Source organism: Oenanthe melanoleuca, linkage group LGE22 (genome assembly GCF_029582105.1).
Source record: "Oenanthe melanoleuca isolate GR-GAL-2019-014 linkage group LGE22, OMel1.0, whole genome shotgun sequence".
Classification (NCBI taxonomy): Eukaryota; Metazoa; Chordata; class Aves; order Passeriformes; family Muscicapidae; genus Oenanthe; species Oenanthe melanoleuca.
Genome location: NC_079363.1, coordinates 1502464 through 1517069, shown reverse-complemented (window position 1 = coordinate 1517069; position 14606 = coordinate 1502464). Strand labels below are relative to the sequence as shown.

Below are 14606 nucleotides of genomic sequence, written 5' to 3'. Positions count from 1 at the left end.
GATAAAACCTGGGAATTAGGGAAAAATGCTGGGAAATGGAGGAAACCCCCAGGATTTAGGGAATTCCACCCAGGAAATGGAGGAAAAAAAAGTGGGAAATGAGGAATTAAGGATGGGAAACAGGGAAAAACCTGGAATTTAGGGAATTCCACCCAGGAAATTGGGAATCATGGATGGAAAAGCAGAAGGGAAATGGGGAATTCTCTTCCCACCCTCTGAGGAATCCCAGGAATTCCCCCCCCAGGCCCTGAATGTGGGATTGAGGGGGAAGGAGGGGAAGGAAATCTTGGGAATTTGGGGGATTTTGGGAATTTTTTTGGGAATTCTCCTCACTTGCTTCCGCCTTGACTTTGTCCATCTCAGCCAGCAGAGCAACCTCGCGATCCATGAGGCTGGAATGGGGAGAAAACAGGGAAAAATGGGGAAAAACTGAGGAAAAAACTGAGAAAAACAAGGAAAAATGGGGGAAAACAGGGAAAATGGGGAAAAGGGAGAGGGTTAGGGATGGAATGGGAAAAAGTGGGAAAAACGGCAGAAAAATGGGGGGAAAATAGGATTTAAAAAATGAAAAGGGAAGAGATTTGGAGTTGGAATGGGAAAAACAAGGAAAAGGGAAGAAAAGCAGGGAAAAGGGAGAGGTCTGGGCTGGGAAAAATGGGGAAAAGGGAAGAAAAGCAGCGAAGGCTCCGGGCAGGAATTGCAGGCGGGAATCGCCGCCAGGGGGCGCCCGGAGCCGCGGGAAAATCGGGAAAGGGAAAATCGGGAATTGGGAATGGGGAGGGGCAGGGAGAGGGGAAAGCCCCAGAGAAATCCCACAAAAATCTCCCCAAAATCCCACAGAAATCCCAGAGAATTCCTTCCCCAAATCCCAAAGAATTCCCACGGAATTCCCGGAGAATTCCCAGAATTCTTCCCCATGATTTGCCGATCCCAGGGGGCTCCAGCCCAGGCTGGGATATTCCCAAAAAAAATCCCCAAAATTCCCTTTTCCCATCATCCCCTCATCCCAACCCCCTGGAATTTTGGGAATTCTGGGATTTTGGAAATTCTGGAATTTTTTGGATCCCTATCAGCCGCGGATCTTCCTGAAGGCCCCCAGAAATTAAAGAATTTTTGGGAATTCCGCTCTCCACCAGCTCTGGATCTCCCCAAACCCCCCAGAATTTGGGGAATTTCAGGAATTTGGGGATTGCTGGCTCCCTACCAGCTCTGGATCTCCCCAAACCCCCCAGAATTTGGGGAATTTCAGGAATTTGGGGATTGCTGGCTCCCTACCAGCTCTGGATCTCCCCAAACCCCCCAGAATTTGGGGAATTTCAGGAATTTGGGGATTGCTGGCTCCCTACCAGCTCTGGATCTCCCCAAACCCCCCAGAATTTGGGGAATTTCAGGAATTTGGGGATTGCTGGCTCCCTACCAGCTCTGGATCTCCCCAAACCCCCCAGAATTCGGGGAATTTAAGGAATTTCAGGAATTTGGGAATTGCTGGCTCCCTACCAGCTCTGGATCTCCCCAAACCCCCCAGAATTTGGGGAATTTCAGGAATTTGGGGATTGTTGGCTCCCTACCAGCTCTGGATCTCCCCAAACCCCCCAGAATTTGGGGAATTTCAGGAATTTGGGGATTGCTGGCTGCCTACCAGCTCTGGATCTCCCCAAACCCCCCAGAATTTGGGGAATTTCAGGAATTTGGGGATTGCTGGCTGCCTACCAGCTCTGGATCTCCCCGAAGGCCGCCCGGGCTCTCCTCAGGGAACTCTCCACCTCCTCCCGCAGCAGCGCGCGGAACCGCGCCAGCGCCACCGAGCAGCGCTGCAGGTCCTTCAGAGACTTCTCCAGGCTGGAGCCTGGGGGAACCCACCAAATCCCATCAACATTCCATGGAAAACCATTCCCAAACCTCCCCTGACCCCTCAGCAGCTTCCTGGAATTTTTTTGCATTTTTTTCCCATTTTTTTCAATTTTTTTTCGCTATTTTTCCTGAGGTTTTAAGCTGAATTTTCCCTGATTTTTCCCATTTTTTTGGCTGAATTTTTCCTGATTTTCCCCTATTTTTTCCTTTTTTTAAACTGAATTTTTCCTGATTTTTCCCCATTTAAAAAACTTTTGAGTTGAATTTTTCCTGATTTTTTCCATTTTTTCAGCTGAATTTTTCCTGATTTTTCCCATTTTTTCCTTTTTTTTTGGCTGAATTTTTCCTAATTTTCCCCTATTTTTTCCTCATTTTCCCTTTTTTTTTAAACTGAATTTTTCCTGATTTTTCCCCATTTAAAAAACTTTTGAGTTGAATTTTTCCTGATTTTTTCCATTTTTTAAGCTGAATTTTTCCTGATTTTTCCCTTTTTCTTCCCATTTTCTTCTTTTTTTTTAACTGATTTTTTTCTAAATTTTCCCTTTTTTCCCCTCATTTTTTTCCCTTTGTTTAGTTGAATTTTCCCTGATTTTTCCCATTTTTTTGGCTGAATTTTTCCTAATTTTCCCCTATTTTTTCCTCATTTTTCCTTTTTTTTTAACTGAATTTTTCCTGATTTTTCCCCATTTAAAAAACTTTTGAGTTGAATTTTTCCTGATTTTTTCCATTTTTTCAGCTGAATTTTTCCTGATTTTTCCCATTTTTTCCCTTTTTTTTTTTGGCTGAATTTTTCCTGATTTTCCCCTATTTTTTCCTTTTTTTAAACTGAATTTTTCCTGATTTTTCCCCATTTAAAAAACTTTTGAGTTGAATTTTTCCTGATTTTTTCCATTTTTTCAGCTGAATTTTTCCTGATTTTTCCCATTTTTCCCTTTTTTTTTGGCTGAATTTTTCCTAATTTTCCCCTATTTTTTCCTCATTTTCCCTTTTTTTTTAAACTGAATTTTTCCTGATTTTTCCCCATTTAAAAAACTTTTGAGTTGAATTTTTCCTGATTTTTTCCATTTTTTAAGCTGAATTTTTCCTGATTTTTCCCTTTTTCTTCCCATTTTCTTCTTTTTTTTTAGCTGATTTTTTCTAAATTTTCCCTTTTTTCCCCTCATTTTTTCCCTTTGTTTAGTTGAATTTTCCCTGATTTTTCCCATTTTATTCCCTTTTTTTTCCCCATTTTTTCATTTTTTTAGCAGAATTTTTCCTGATTTTCCCCAATTTTTTTCCGTTTTTTCCTTTTCTTAAGCTGAATTTTTTCTGATTTGTCTCATTTTTTTAGCTGAATTTTCCCTGATTTCTCCCATATTTTTTTCCATTTTTTGCTTTTCCCATTTTCCCCCCAAAATTCCCATTTTTTGTTCCTCACCTGATTTTTTCCCCCCAGGGGAGCCGGGGCTGCTCCGGAGGCTCCGGTTGGGATTTGGGATTTGAGATTCTTTGGGAAAATCCGGAATTCCATTGCCCAGAGCTGCAGAAAAATCCCAAATTCCCCTTGGGAATGTCAGGAATTCCCAAAAATCTGAGATTCCCCAAAAATCCCACCCCAACCCCAGATTTTTCCCCAAAATTCTCAGGTTTTCTCCCAAAAATCCCTGGAAAATTCCCTGATTTTTCCCCAAATTCCAGATTTTCCCCCAAATTCCCAGATTTTCCCCCAAATTCCCAGATTTTCCCCTTAAATTCTTGGATTTTCCCCAGAAAATCCCAGACTTCCCCAAAATTTCCCAATTTCCCCCCAGATTCCCACAAATTCCTGGATTTTTCTCCAAAATTCCGAGAATTTCCCAGATTTTTCCCCCAATTCCCATCCTCAAATCCCAGATTTTTCCCAAAAATTCCTGGATTTTCCCCCTAAATCCCACCTCCATTCCCAGATTTTCCCCCAAATTCCTGGATTTTCCCAAATTCCCAGAAATTCCCAGACTTTCCCCCCAAATTCCCAGAAATTCCTGGATTTTTGCCCAAATTCCCATCCCCATTCCCAGATTTCCCCAAATTCCCCAGAATTCCCGATTTTCCCCTCCAAATTCCCAGAATTCTCCCCCCACAAATTCCATTATTTTCTCTCCAAATTCCCAGAAATTCCCAGATTTCCCCCCCTAAATCCCATTCCCAAATTTTCCCCCAAATTCCTGGATATTTCTTCCCCAAAATCCCAGATTTTCCCCAAAACCATGAGGTATTTTTCCCTGAATTCCCAGATTTTTCCCTCAAAATTGCCAGAAATTCCCAGATTTTTCCCCCAAATCCCAGATTTTTCCCCAAATTCCCAGATTTTTCCCCAAAATTCCCAGATTTTCCCCCAAAATTCCCACCTGCCCGTGTCTCTCCAGCCTCGCTCAGGGACTCCAGGGATTCCCCCGTGGCCTCACTGTGGTTGCCATGGAAACCATTCAGGTTCATTCCCAAATTTCCCAAATTTCCCAAATTTCCCAGTTTGTCCCAGGGCTCTGGGCCTGGGGCAGCACCAGGAGCAGCTTTGGGCTTGGGCTTCTTCTTCTTGTTCTGGGGAAAATTGGGAAAATAAAGATTTTAATGGGGAAAAAATGGGGGAGAAATGAGGAAAAAGGGGAAAAAAATGGGGGGAAAATAAAGATTTTAATTGGGAAAAAATGGGATAGTGGAAAAATTGGGAAAATGGGAAAAAATGGGGGAAAATAAAGATTTTAATTGGAGAAAAATTGAGGGAAATGAGGAAAAAATGGAGGGGGGAATAGGGGAAAAATATGGGGAAAATAAAGATGCTAATGGGGAAAAAATGGGAGGGAATGGGGAAAAATGGGAAAAAGGAAAAATGGGGAAAATTGGGGGGAAAATGGGAAAAACAGATATTTTAATTGGGAAAATATAGGGAACAAATAGGGGAAATGGGGAAAAATGGGGGGAATATTGTGGGTAAATGGGGGGAAAATTGGGGGAAATCCATATTTCAATTGGGAAAAAAATTGAGGAAAAAACTGGGGGATTCCATATTTTAATTGTGAAAAAAATGGGAAAAATGGGGGGAAATTGAGGGAAAAATTGGGGGAAATCCAGATTTAAATTGGGAGAAAAATGGGGGGAAAACTGGGAAAAATCGGAGAAATTGAGGAAAAAATTGGGGGAAAATGGGTAAAATCCATCTTTTAATTGGGAAAAAATTGGGGGAAAATGGAGGAAAAATGGGGAAAAAAATGGGGAAAAATTTTCCATTTTTAAGTGGGACTTCCACTGGGAATTTTGGGATTTAAAGCTGGATGATCCCAGGGATAAAACAAGGAAGGCCTGGATGTGAAAATTCCATGAAATTCCAGCTCCTGGAATTTGGGAATGCTGGAATTCCTCTGGATCCTGAAATTCTTGGGGTTAATTCCTCAGGGATTTTGGGAAAAATTTTGGAAATTTTTTTTGGATTTTTGGGAATTACTTTTTTTTTCCCAGTCACTGTCCATTCCTTGAGCACCTCGCTGGCATTTCCTGGAAAAAAAAAATGGGAAAAGTTGGGAATGAGAGGGGAAAAAAAATGACAATTCCCTAAACTCCATCCCAAATTCCCTTCAATCCCAAAAATTCCCTCCCAAATCCCAAAATTCCCATCCCAAATCCCCTTAACCCTCCCAAATTCCATCCCCAGACTCCTCCAATCCCAAAAAATTCATCCCAAATTCCCAAAATTTCCTCCCCAACCTCCCCAAATCCCCAGGATTTCCTCCCCAAATCTCAGAATTCCCAAATTCCCTCTCAGAATTCCCAGATTTTTCCCAGATTTCTGACCCTGAAGGCCTGCACTGTTCTGTCCCCTCATCCCCTGTCAGAATTCCAAGATTTTCCCAGAATTCCCAGATTTTCCAGGATTCCCACCCTCCATGAAGGCCTGCACTGTCCTGTCCTCAAATCCCCTCCCAGGACCCCCAGAACTCCCAGATTTTCCCAGAATTCCCAGATTTTCCCAGAATTCCCAGATTTTCTGACCCTCCATGAAGGCCTGCACTCTTCTGTCACCTCATCCCCTTTCAGAATTCCCAGAATTCCCAAATTCCCTCTCAGAATTCCCAGATTTTCCAGGATTCCCAACCTCCATGAAGGCCTGCACTGTCCTGTCCTCAAATCCCCTCCCAGGACCCCCAGAATTCCCAGATTTTTCCCAGAATTCCCACCCTCCGTGAAGGCCTGCACAGTCCTGTCCCCAGAATTCCCAGATTTTCCCAGAATTCCCAGATTTTTCCCAGATTCCCACCCTCCATGAAGGCCTGCACTGTCCTGTCCCCTCCCAGGCCCCCCAGAATTCCCAGATTTCCCCAGAATTCCCGGATTTTTCCCAGAATTCCCACCCTCCATGAAGGCCTGTACCATCCTGTCCCCTCCCAGGCTCCCCAGAATTCCCAGATATTCCCAGATTTTCCCAGAATTCCCACCCTCCATGAAGGCCTGCACAGTCCTGTCCCCTCCCAGGCCCCCCAGAATTCCCAGATTTCCCCAGAATTCCCAGATTTTCCAGGATCCCCACCCTCCATGAAGGCCTGCACAGTCCTGTCCACGGCGTTGTCGAAGTGCTGCAGCACCAGCACGATCTCGGTGTTGCTGCGGTTGGGAACCACGGCACGGACAGCCTGCACCTGGGGAGGGAGACAGGGATCCAGGGGAGTCCAGGGAAAAACAGGGAATACAGGGGAAAACAGGGGAAAACCAGGGGAAAAACGGGGGGAAAAATGGGGGGAAAACAGGGGAAATCCAGGGGAAATCCAGGGGAAAAACAGGGGAAAAACAGGGGAAAATCCAGGGGAAAAACCAGGGGAAAAACAGGGGAAATCCAGGGGAAAAACAGGGGAAAAACCAGGGGAAAAACCAGGGGAAAAACAGGGGAAAAACCAGGGGAAAAACCAGGGGAAAAACCAGGGGAAAAACAGGGAATACAGGGGAAATCCAGGGGAAAACCAGGGAAAATCCAGGGGAAAAACAGGGGAAAAACAGGGGAAAAACAGGGAAAATCCAGGGGAAAAACCAGGGGAAAAACCAGGGGAAAAACAGGGAAAATCCAGGGGAAAAACAGGGAAAATCCAGGGGAAAAACAGGGAAAATCCAGGGGAAAAACAGGGAAAAACAGGTAAAAACAGGGAAAAACCAGGGGAAAAACCAGGGGAAAACCAGGGGAAAAACAGGGAATACAGGGGAAATCCAGGGGAAAATCCAGGGGAAAACCAGGGGAAAAACAGGGGAAAAACAGGGAATACAGGGGAAAACCAGGGGAAAACCAGGGGAAAACCAGGGGAAAACCAGGGGAAAAACAGGGGAAAAACAGGGGAAAAACAGGGGAAAAACAGGGGAAAAACAGGGGAAAAACAGGGGAAAAACAGGGGAAAAACAGGGGAAAAACAGGGGAAAAACAGGGAATACAGGGGAAATCCATGGGAAAAACAGGAAAAAATCCATAGAAAATCCATGGAATACAGGAAAAAAAATCCATGGAATACAGGAAAAAACAAGGAAAAATCCATGGAATACAGGGAAGAATTTGTGGGAAAAACACAGGGAAAAATCCATGGGAATACAGGGGAAAAACAGGGAAAATCCATGGGAAATCCATGGGAAAAATCCATGGGAATACAGGGGAAAAATCCATGGGAATACAGGGGAAAATGTGGGAAAAGGCATGGGAAAAATCCATGGGAAAATCCATGGGAAAATCCATGGAATACAGAGAAAAACAGGTAAAAATCCATGAAATACAGGGAAAGTCCACGGGAAACCCATGGGAATTCTGGGAATTGTGGGCATTGGGAATTTGGGAATTGTGGGAATTTGGGCATTGGGATTTTGGGAATTGTGGGAATTTGGGGATTCCAGCACCTTCTCCTTCATGTTCTCGGAGCAGCCGCCCTGCGCCCGCACGGCCCCGGAGCGAACGTCGAACACGAACCCCGAGGGATCTGCGGGAACAGGAATTTCCTTGGGAATGCTGCACCCAATCCTGGAATTCCAGCCCAAAATTCCCACCCCCATCCTGAAATTCCAACCCCCATCCTGAAATTCCAACCCCCATCCTGAAATTCCAGCCCAAAATTCCCCTTTCCCCCCAAAATTCCCACAATCTTTCCCTAAAAATTCCCCCATTTTCTCCCCAAAATTCCCCTCAAATTCCACTTTTTCCCCATAAAAATTCCCTCCAAATTCCCTCATTCCCCCCAAAAATTCCCAAAATTTCTCATTTTGCCCCCTAAAAATTCCCCATTTTCCCCCCAAAATCCCCACTAAAATCCCATTTTTTCCCTATTCTTCTACTTTTTTTCCCCTATTTTTCAATTTCCCCCCATTTCCCCAAAATTCCCCAAAAATTCTCCCCAAAAAAAATCACCCTAAAATCCCATTTTTTCCCCTGTTCCTCCACTTTTATTTCCCTTTTTCCCCCCCATTTTCCCCCAAAATTCCCCCATTTCTCCCCTAAAAATCCCCCCAAAATTCCATTTTTTCCCTATTTCTCCACTTTTTTTCCCTATTTTTCCTTTTTTTTTCCATTCCCCCCCCCCCAAACCCTGATTTTTTTTAGGGATGGCCCCCCAGGATCCATCTGGCACAGAAAATTGGGACAATTATCCCAGAAAATCCCTGGATTTTCCCTCTGGGCCAGGGCTGGAATTGCCTCTCAATAATTAATTAAAGGCAAATAAAGACAAATGAGGCCCCTCCCCCCTCTCCAAACACCCTCTGGAATTAACATTCCATGGGAATCCTCTCATCCCAACAGAAAAAAAAACTGAAAAAAAAGGAAAAAATCCATGGAAAAACCCAAAAAAAGATTCCCTGGGATTTTGGGGCTAAAAAGGGGGATTTTGGGTGAGGTTTTGGCTCTTAAATCAGATTTTTAATGGAATTTCAGCCCAAAAATGTGGATTTTTTAAAGGAAAAAAAGGATTGATCCCCAAAAAAATCAGGGATTGAAGGGGAAATTCCCATTTTTCCAAAATCCCCAAATTGCAAATTCTCTGGGAATTTTAGGGCTAAAAAAGAGGATTTTGGGATGAGATTTTTCCTTATTTTTTTCCCTTTCCTCCCCCATTTTTTCCAATTTTCCCTCCTTTTCCCCTTTCCCCTCATCCCCCTTTTTCCCCCTCTTTTTCCCTATTTTTTTCCTTTTTTCCCCAGTTTTCCACTTTTTTCCCTAATTTTCCCAATTTTCATCATTTTCCCCCTTTTTCCCCCTCCTTTTTCCCATTTATTCCAAATTTTCTTTTTCCCCTATTTTTCCCAATTTTTCCTTATTTCCCCACTATTTTTTTCCTGATTTTTCCCAGTTTTCACCCAATTTTCCTCTTATTTTTTCCCATTTTTCCCATATTTTTCCTCGTTTTTCCACCTCCACAATTCCCAGCCCATCCTGAAATTCCCAATTCAACTCAAAATCCCCAAATTTGATTTTTTTGGGCTCAAATCCCAGAATTTTGGGATTTTTGGAGCTCCTACCTTTGGGCTGCTGCTTCCTGGACATCTTTGGGTGGAATTCCAGAGGTTTTGAAGCTGAAAATTGGGAATTTTTCTTTTGGGAATGTTCAAAGGAGGAGATTTCCTGGAGAAAAAAAATAAAAAGGGATAAAATAATGAAATTTGGGAGTGGGAAAAGAAGGAAAAACAAATAAAGGAAATAAAGGCATTTTTAAAAAATCCTGGAATTAAAAATTTTTGGAGTTAAAGGATTAAAAAAAACCCTGGAATTAAAAAAAAAACTTCATGGAATTCAAAATATTCAGGAATTAAAAACGTGGAATTTAAAAAAATGGTGGAATTAAAAAATGGTGGAATTAAAGGATGAAAAAAAATTATGGAATTAAAGAATTAAAAAACCCTGGAATTTTAAACCCTGGAATTAAAAAAAAAAAAAAAAAAAAAAAAAAAAAAAAAAAAAAAAAAAAAAAAAAAAAAAAAAAAAAAAAAAAAAAAGGGAATTTAAAACTCCTGGAATAAAAAAGGAATTTTTAAAAAAATCTCTGGAATTAAAGGATAAAGGTAAAAAAATGGAATTAAAAAAAAAATCCTTGGAATACAAAATAAAGAAATCAAAAATAAAGGAATTAAAAATCCCAAGAATTAAAGGAAACTCTGGAATTAAAAAAAAAACAAAACAACAAACAAAACAAACCCTGGAATTAAAAATAAAGGGATTAAAAATAACCTGGAATTCACAAATTTAAAACTCTAGGACTAAAAAACCTCTGGAATTCAAAATAAAGGAATGAAAAAACCAAAATCAATCCCAAATTATCCCCAAATTCCACCCAAATCAATCCCACATTTATCCAGAATTTATCCCACATTTATCCCAAATTAACCCCAAATAATCCCAAATTTATCCAAATTTACTCCATTTTTTCCCATTCCAGAGGGGGAATTCCCTTGGAAAAACAAACAAAGAGAGAAGACAAAGGAGAGGGAAAAATTCCTTTTTTTTAAAGTGGAAAACTCTGGGAAAATCCCCAAAAAATTGGGATTTGGGAGGCAGGAAAAATCAGGAATTAATTAGGATTAATTAGGATTAATTAATTAGGGATGGATTTGACAATGGTGCAGGGAAAAATTGGGAATGATCCTTTTTTTTCCTATGGAAAAATGCTGGAAAATTCCCCCAAAAATGGGAATTTGAGAGGCAGGAAAAGCCAGGATTAATTAACAGGGATCTAAGGTTAATTAGGATTAATTAGCAGTAATTAATTAAGGAATTTCCATGGGATTCATTCAGGAATTTCCTCCTGGGATGAACAAAACAAAGAAGCAGGGGGAAAAAAAAAAATCTCTTTTTTTAAGGAAAACTCTGGAATTGTCCCAAAAATATCCTTGGAATATGAAAAAAAAAACAAAAAACAACCAAACTGGAATGTTTCCAAAAATAAATAAATATCCCAAAAATAAATAAATATCCCAAAATAAATAAATACAAAAAAAACTCCCTCTAGAATGTCCCTAAAAAATCCTGGAATACCCCCAAAATAAAGAAATATCCTAAAATAAATGGGAATATCCTAAAAACCCTGAAATATTCCTAAAATAAATGAATATCTCAAAAAACCTCTGGAACATTCCCTAAATAAAATCCTGGTATATAAAAAAAACTTTAAATATTCCCCAAAATAAATAAATATACAAAAAAACCCTCTGGAATATTAAAAAAAATTAATATCCCAACAATAAATCAATATCTCTAAAAACCTCTGGAATGTTCCTAAAAAACCCTGGAATATCCCAAAAATAAAGAAATAGCTTAAAAAAAATTTGGAATATCTTAAAAAACCCTGAAATATTATTACAAATAAATAAATATCCCAAAAATAAATAAAAACCCTCAAAATACATTAAAAAATGGGAATAAAAATAAAAAGTGGAAAATAAAATGGGAATAAAAAGTGGGAGGAAAATGGGAATAAAAATAAAAAGGGGGAAAAATGAGAATAAAATGTAGAGGGAAAATGGGAATAAAAATAAAAAGGGGGAAAATGGGAATAAAAATAAAAAAGGGGAAAAAAATGGGAATAAAAATAAAAAATGATGAATAAATGGGAAAAAAAGTGGGAAAAAATGGGAATAAAAATGTGGGGAATAAATGGGAATAAAAATAAAAAGTGAGGAATAAATGTGGAAAAAAAAAGTGGAAAAAATGGGAATAAAAATAAAAAGTGGGAAAAATAAGAATAAAAATAAAAAGTGAGGAATAAATGGGAATAAAAAGTGGGAAAAATGGGAATAAAAATAAAAAGGGGGAAAATAAGAATAAAAAGTGAGGGAAAAAACGGGAATAAAAATAAAAATTTGGGGGAATGTGAATATAAAGTGGGAATAAATGGGAATAAAAAGTGGAGGAAAAAAGGGAAAAAAATTAAAAGTGGAAAAAATGAGAATAAAAAGTGGGAGGGGGGATGGGAATAAAGGGTGGGAAAATGGGAATAAAAATAGAAAGTGAGGAATAAATGGGAATAAACGGAATTTTTGAGCTGGGGATGTTGGGAATAGAAATAAATGGGGAATTCTTTAATTGGAATGAATGAATAATTCATGGAATTCACCTGGAAAAGGTCAAAAATTCCCTGGGAATTCCAGGCTGGGAAGAGGGAGGGGTTAAATCCAGGGGGGAATTCTGGGGATTTAATGGGAATGGGAGGGGGGAAAAAAGCCAAAAATTCCCAAAAAATTCCAAATAAAATTCAAGGGGGGAATTGCAGAGGGGGGAGGAGCCCAAATTTTGGTGGAAAAGCAAAAATTGCACCTGGAGGTGGCTCAGAAATTGGGGAAAGTGGGAGAAATATCCCAAAAAAAATTAAATTTCAGGGAAAGCTGTTGGTAAAAACAGGGAAATCATCCCAAAAATCCCAAATTCCAGGAAAATCCTCTCTTAAAAACACAGAAACAATCCCAAAAATCCCCAAAAATGGGGAAATTGGGATTGGGAGAGTAAAGAGGGAAAAGATGGAAAAATGGAAAAAAAAAAAAAAAAGGGAAAAACTGGAAAAAGGAGGGGGAAAAAAAGGAGAAAAAAAAGGAGAAAAAATGAGGAAAAATAGGAGGAAAACTGAGGGGAAAATGAGGAAAAATTATTAGAAAAAGGAGGGGGAAAAAAGAGGTAAATCAGGAGGGAAAAAAAGAGAAAAAAGAGGTAAAAAATAGAGAGAAAAAAGGAAAGGAAAAGGAGGAGGAAAATTGAGGGGGAAAGGAGGAAAAAAAAAGGAGGAAAAAAAAAAAGGAAGGAAAAAGAAGGAAAAAAGGAGAAAAATAGTAGAAAAATAGGAGGAAAAATAGGGGAAAAAAAAGAGGAAAAAAAGGAGGGAAAAAAAAAAGCAGGAAAAAGCCCAAACTCCAACTCCAAATTTTGAGGGAAAACCCCTAAAAAATCCCCAAAATCCCGGGAATTTCTGGCTTGGGAAGGAATTCTGGGGCTGCTTTTCCCAGTTTTCCAATTTTTCCTTCCCTGGATCAAATCCTACTGGAATTTCTCCTTTTCCCAATGGATAAAATCCTATTTTTTTACCCATTTCCTTCTGGAATTTCTCCTTTTCCCCAAGGGATAAAATCCCTTTTTTTTCCCCCTTTTCCCTCTGGAATTTCTCCTTTTTTCCAATGAATAAAATCCCATTTTTTACCCATTTTTTATCCCATTTCCCTCTGGAATTTCCTCCAGGAAGGAGCCACAAGTGGGAATGAGGCTCTGGAAAAGCTTTTCCAGAGGAGGAATTATTAATAATAATAACAACTATTAATTAATAATTCATTAATTTTTGATGTTTTAATGAGTTTTCACCCCATTAATTATTGGGAATAATTAATAAAGGAATGGAAAATCCCATTCCTGACAATCTCAGATCATCCCATGGGATTTGCTCTTTATCCACCCCAAATTCCTTCTCAGCACCCCCAAAATTCCTCAGACCCCAAAAAAAGAGCCTCAAAAAACTCTCAGAGCCCCCCCAAACCCTACAGAGACCCCCCCAAAACCCTTCAGACTCCTCAAAAGATCCCTCAGCACCCCAAATTACTTCACAAAAATCCTCATATTCCCCCCAAACCCCTCAGCCCCCCAAAATTACCTCACAAATCCTCTCAGACCCCCCAAAATTCCCTCACAAAACTCCTTAGACACCTCAAATCCCTCACAAAACTCTTCAGATCCCCCTAAATCCCCTCAGCCCCCCAAAATCCACCCACAAATCCTCCCAGGCCCCCCAAATCCCCTCACAAAACTCCTGATTCCCCTAAAATCCCCTCAGCCCCTCCAAATCCCCTCAAAAATCCTCTCAGAACCCCAAATCCCCTCACAAAACTCCTCAGCCCCCCTAAATCCACTCATAAAACTCCTCAGACCCTCCCAAATTTCCTCAGGGCCCCCAGATCCCCTCACAAATCCTCTCAGAGCCCCCCCAAATCCCTCAGCCCCCCAAAATTCCCTCACAAAACTCCTCAGACACCTCAAATCCCTCACAAAACTCTTCAGATCCCCCTAAATCCCCTCAGCACCCCCAAATTACCTCACAAAACTCCTCAGGTCCCTCAAAACCCCTCAGAGCCCCAAATCCCCTGAAAAATCCTCTCAGAACCCCAGATCCCCTCACAAAACTCCTCAGACCCTCCCAAATCTCCTCAGGCCCCTCAAATCCCCTCACAAAACTCCTCAGACCCCCCTCAAATTCCTCACAAAACCCCTCAGACCCCCAAATCTTCTCAGAACCCAAAATCCCCTTACAAAACTCCTCAGACCCCCCTCAAATTCCTCACAAAACCCTTCGGCCCCCCTAAAACCCCTCATAAAACTCCTCAGACTCCCCCAAATCCCCTCAGCTCCCCCAAAATCCCCTCAGCCCCCCTCAATCCCCTCACAAAACTCCTCAAAGCCCCCCAAATCCCTTCAGCCCCTCCAAACCCATTCACAAATCCTCTCAGACCCCCAAATCCCCTCACAAATCCCCTCAGACCCTCCCAAATCCCCTCACAAAACTCCTCCAAAACCGCCAAGGCCCCTCAGGCCTCTCAACCTCCCCCATCCCTCACGAGACCCCGCCGTTCTCCCCCCCCCAACCCCTCCGCCCGCCCCTCCGCCAGCCCGGCCGCGCTCCCCCGCTGCCCCCCGGCCCTGCGGGGTCCCGGGGGTCCCGCACTCACCGAGGGATCCCGGGGGTTTCGGGGGTCTCTCGTTCCCCCCTCCCGCCTCACCCGCGACGCTCCGGGCGGGGGCCGCGGCCCGGCAGAGCCCTCAG

General features: G+C 41.5%; 1 protein-coding gene across 1 annotated transcript in view; it reads right to left on the bottom strand.

Annotated features, from left to right (window-relative positions):
* SPATS2 (spermatogenesis associated serine rich 2) overlaps window positions 1-14606 on the bottom strand; it is a 20902-nt gene extending 6296 nt beyond the window's left edge. The window contains exons 1-9 of the mRNA XM_056514991.1: window positions 14512-14606; window positions 9340-9442; window positions 7729-7808; window positions 6389-6497; window positions 5309-5358; window positions 4218-4407; window positions 3269-3370; window positions 1711-1846; window positions 334-392 (exon numbers count right to left, since the gene is read on the bottom strand). Coding sequence (XP_056370966.1) covers window positions 334-392; window positions 1711-1846; window positions 3269-3370; window positions 4218-4407; window positions 5309-5358; window positions 6389-6497; window positions 7729-7808; window positions 9340-9364 — 751 coding nt within the window. The 5' untranslated portion in view covers window positions 9365-9442; window positions 14512-14606. The remainder of the gene's footprint in view (window positions 1-333; window positions 393-1710; window positions 1847-3268; window positions 3371-4217; window positions 4408-5308; window positions 5359-6388; window positions 6498-7728; window positions 7809-9339; window positions 9443-14511) is intronic.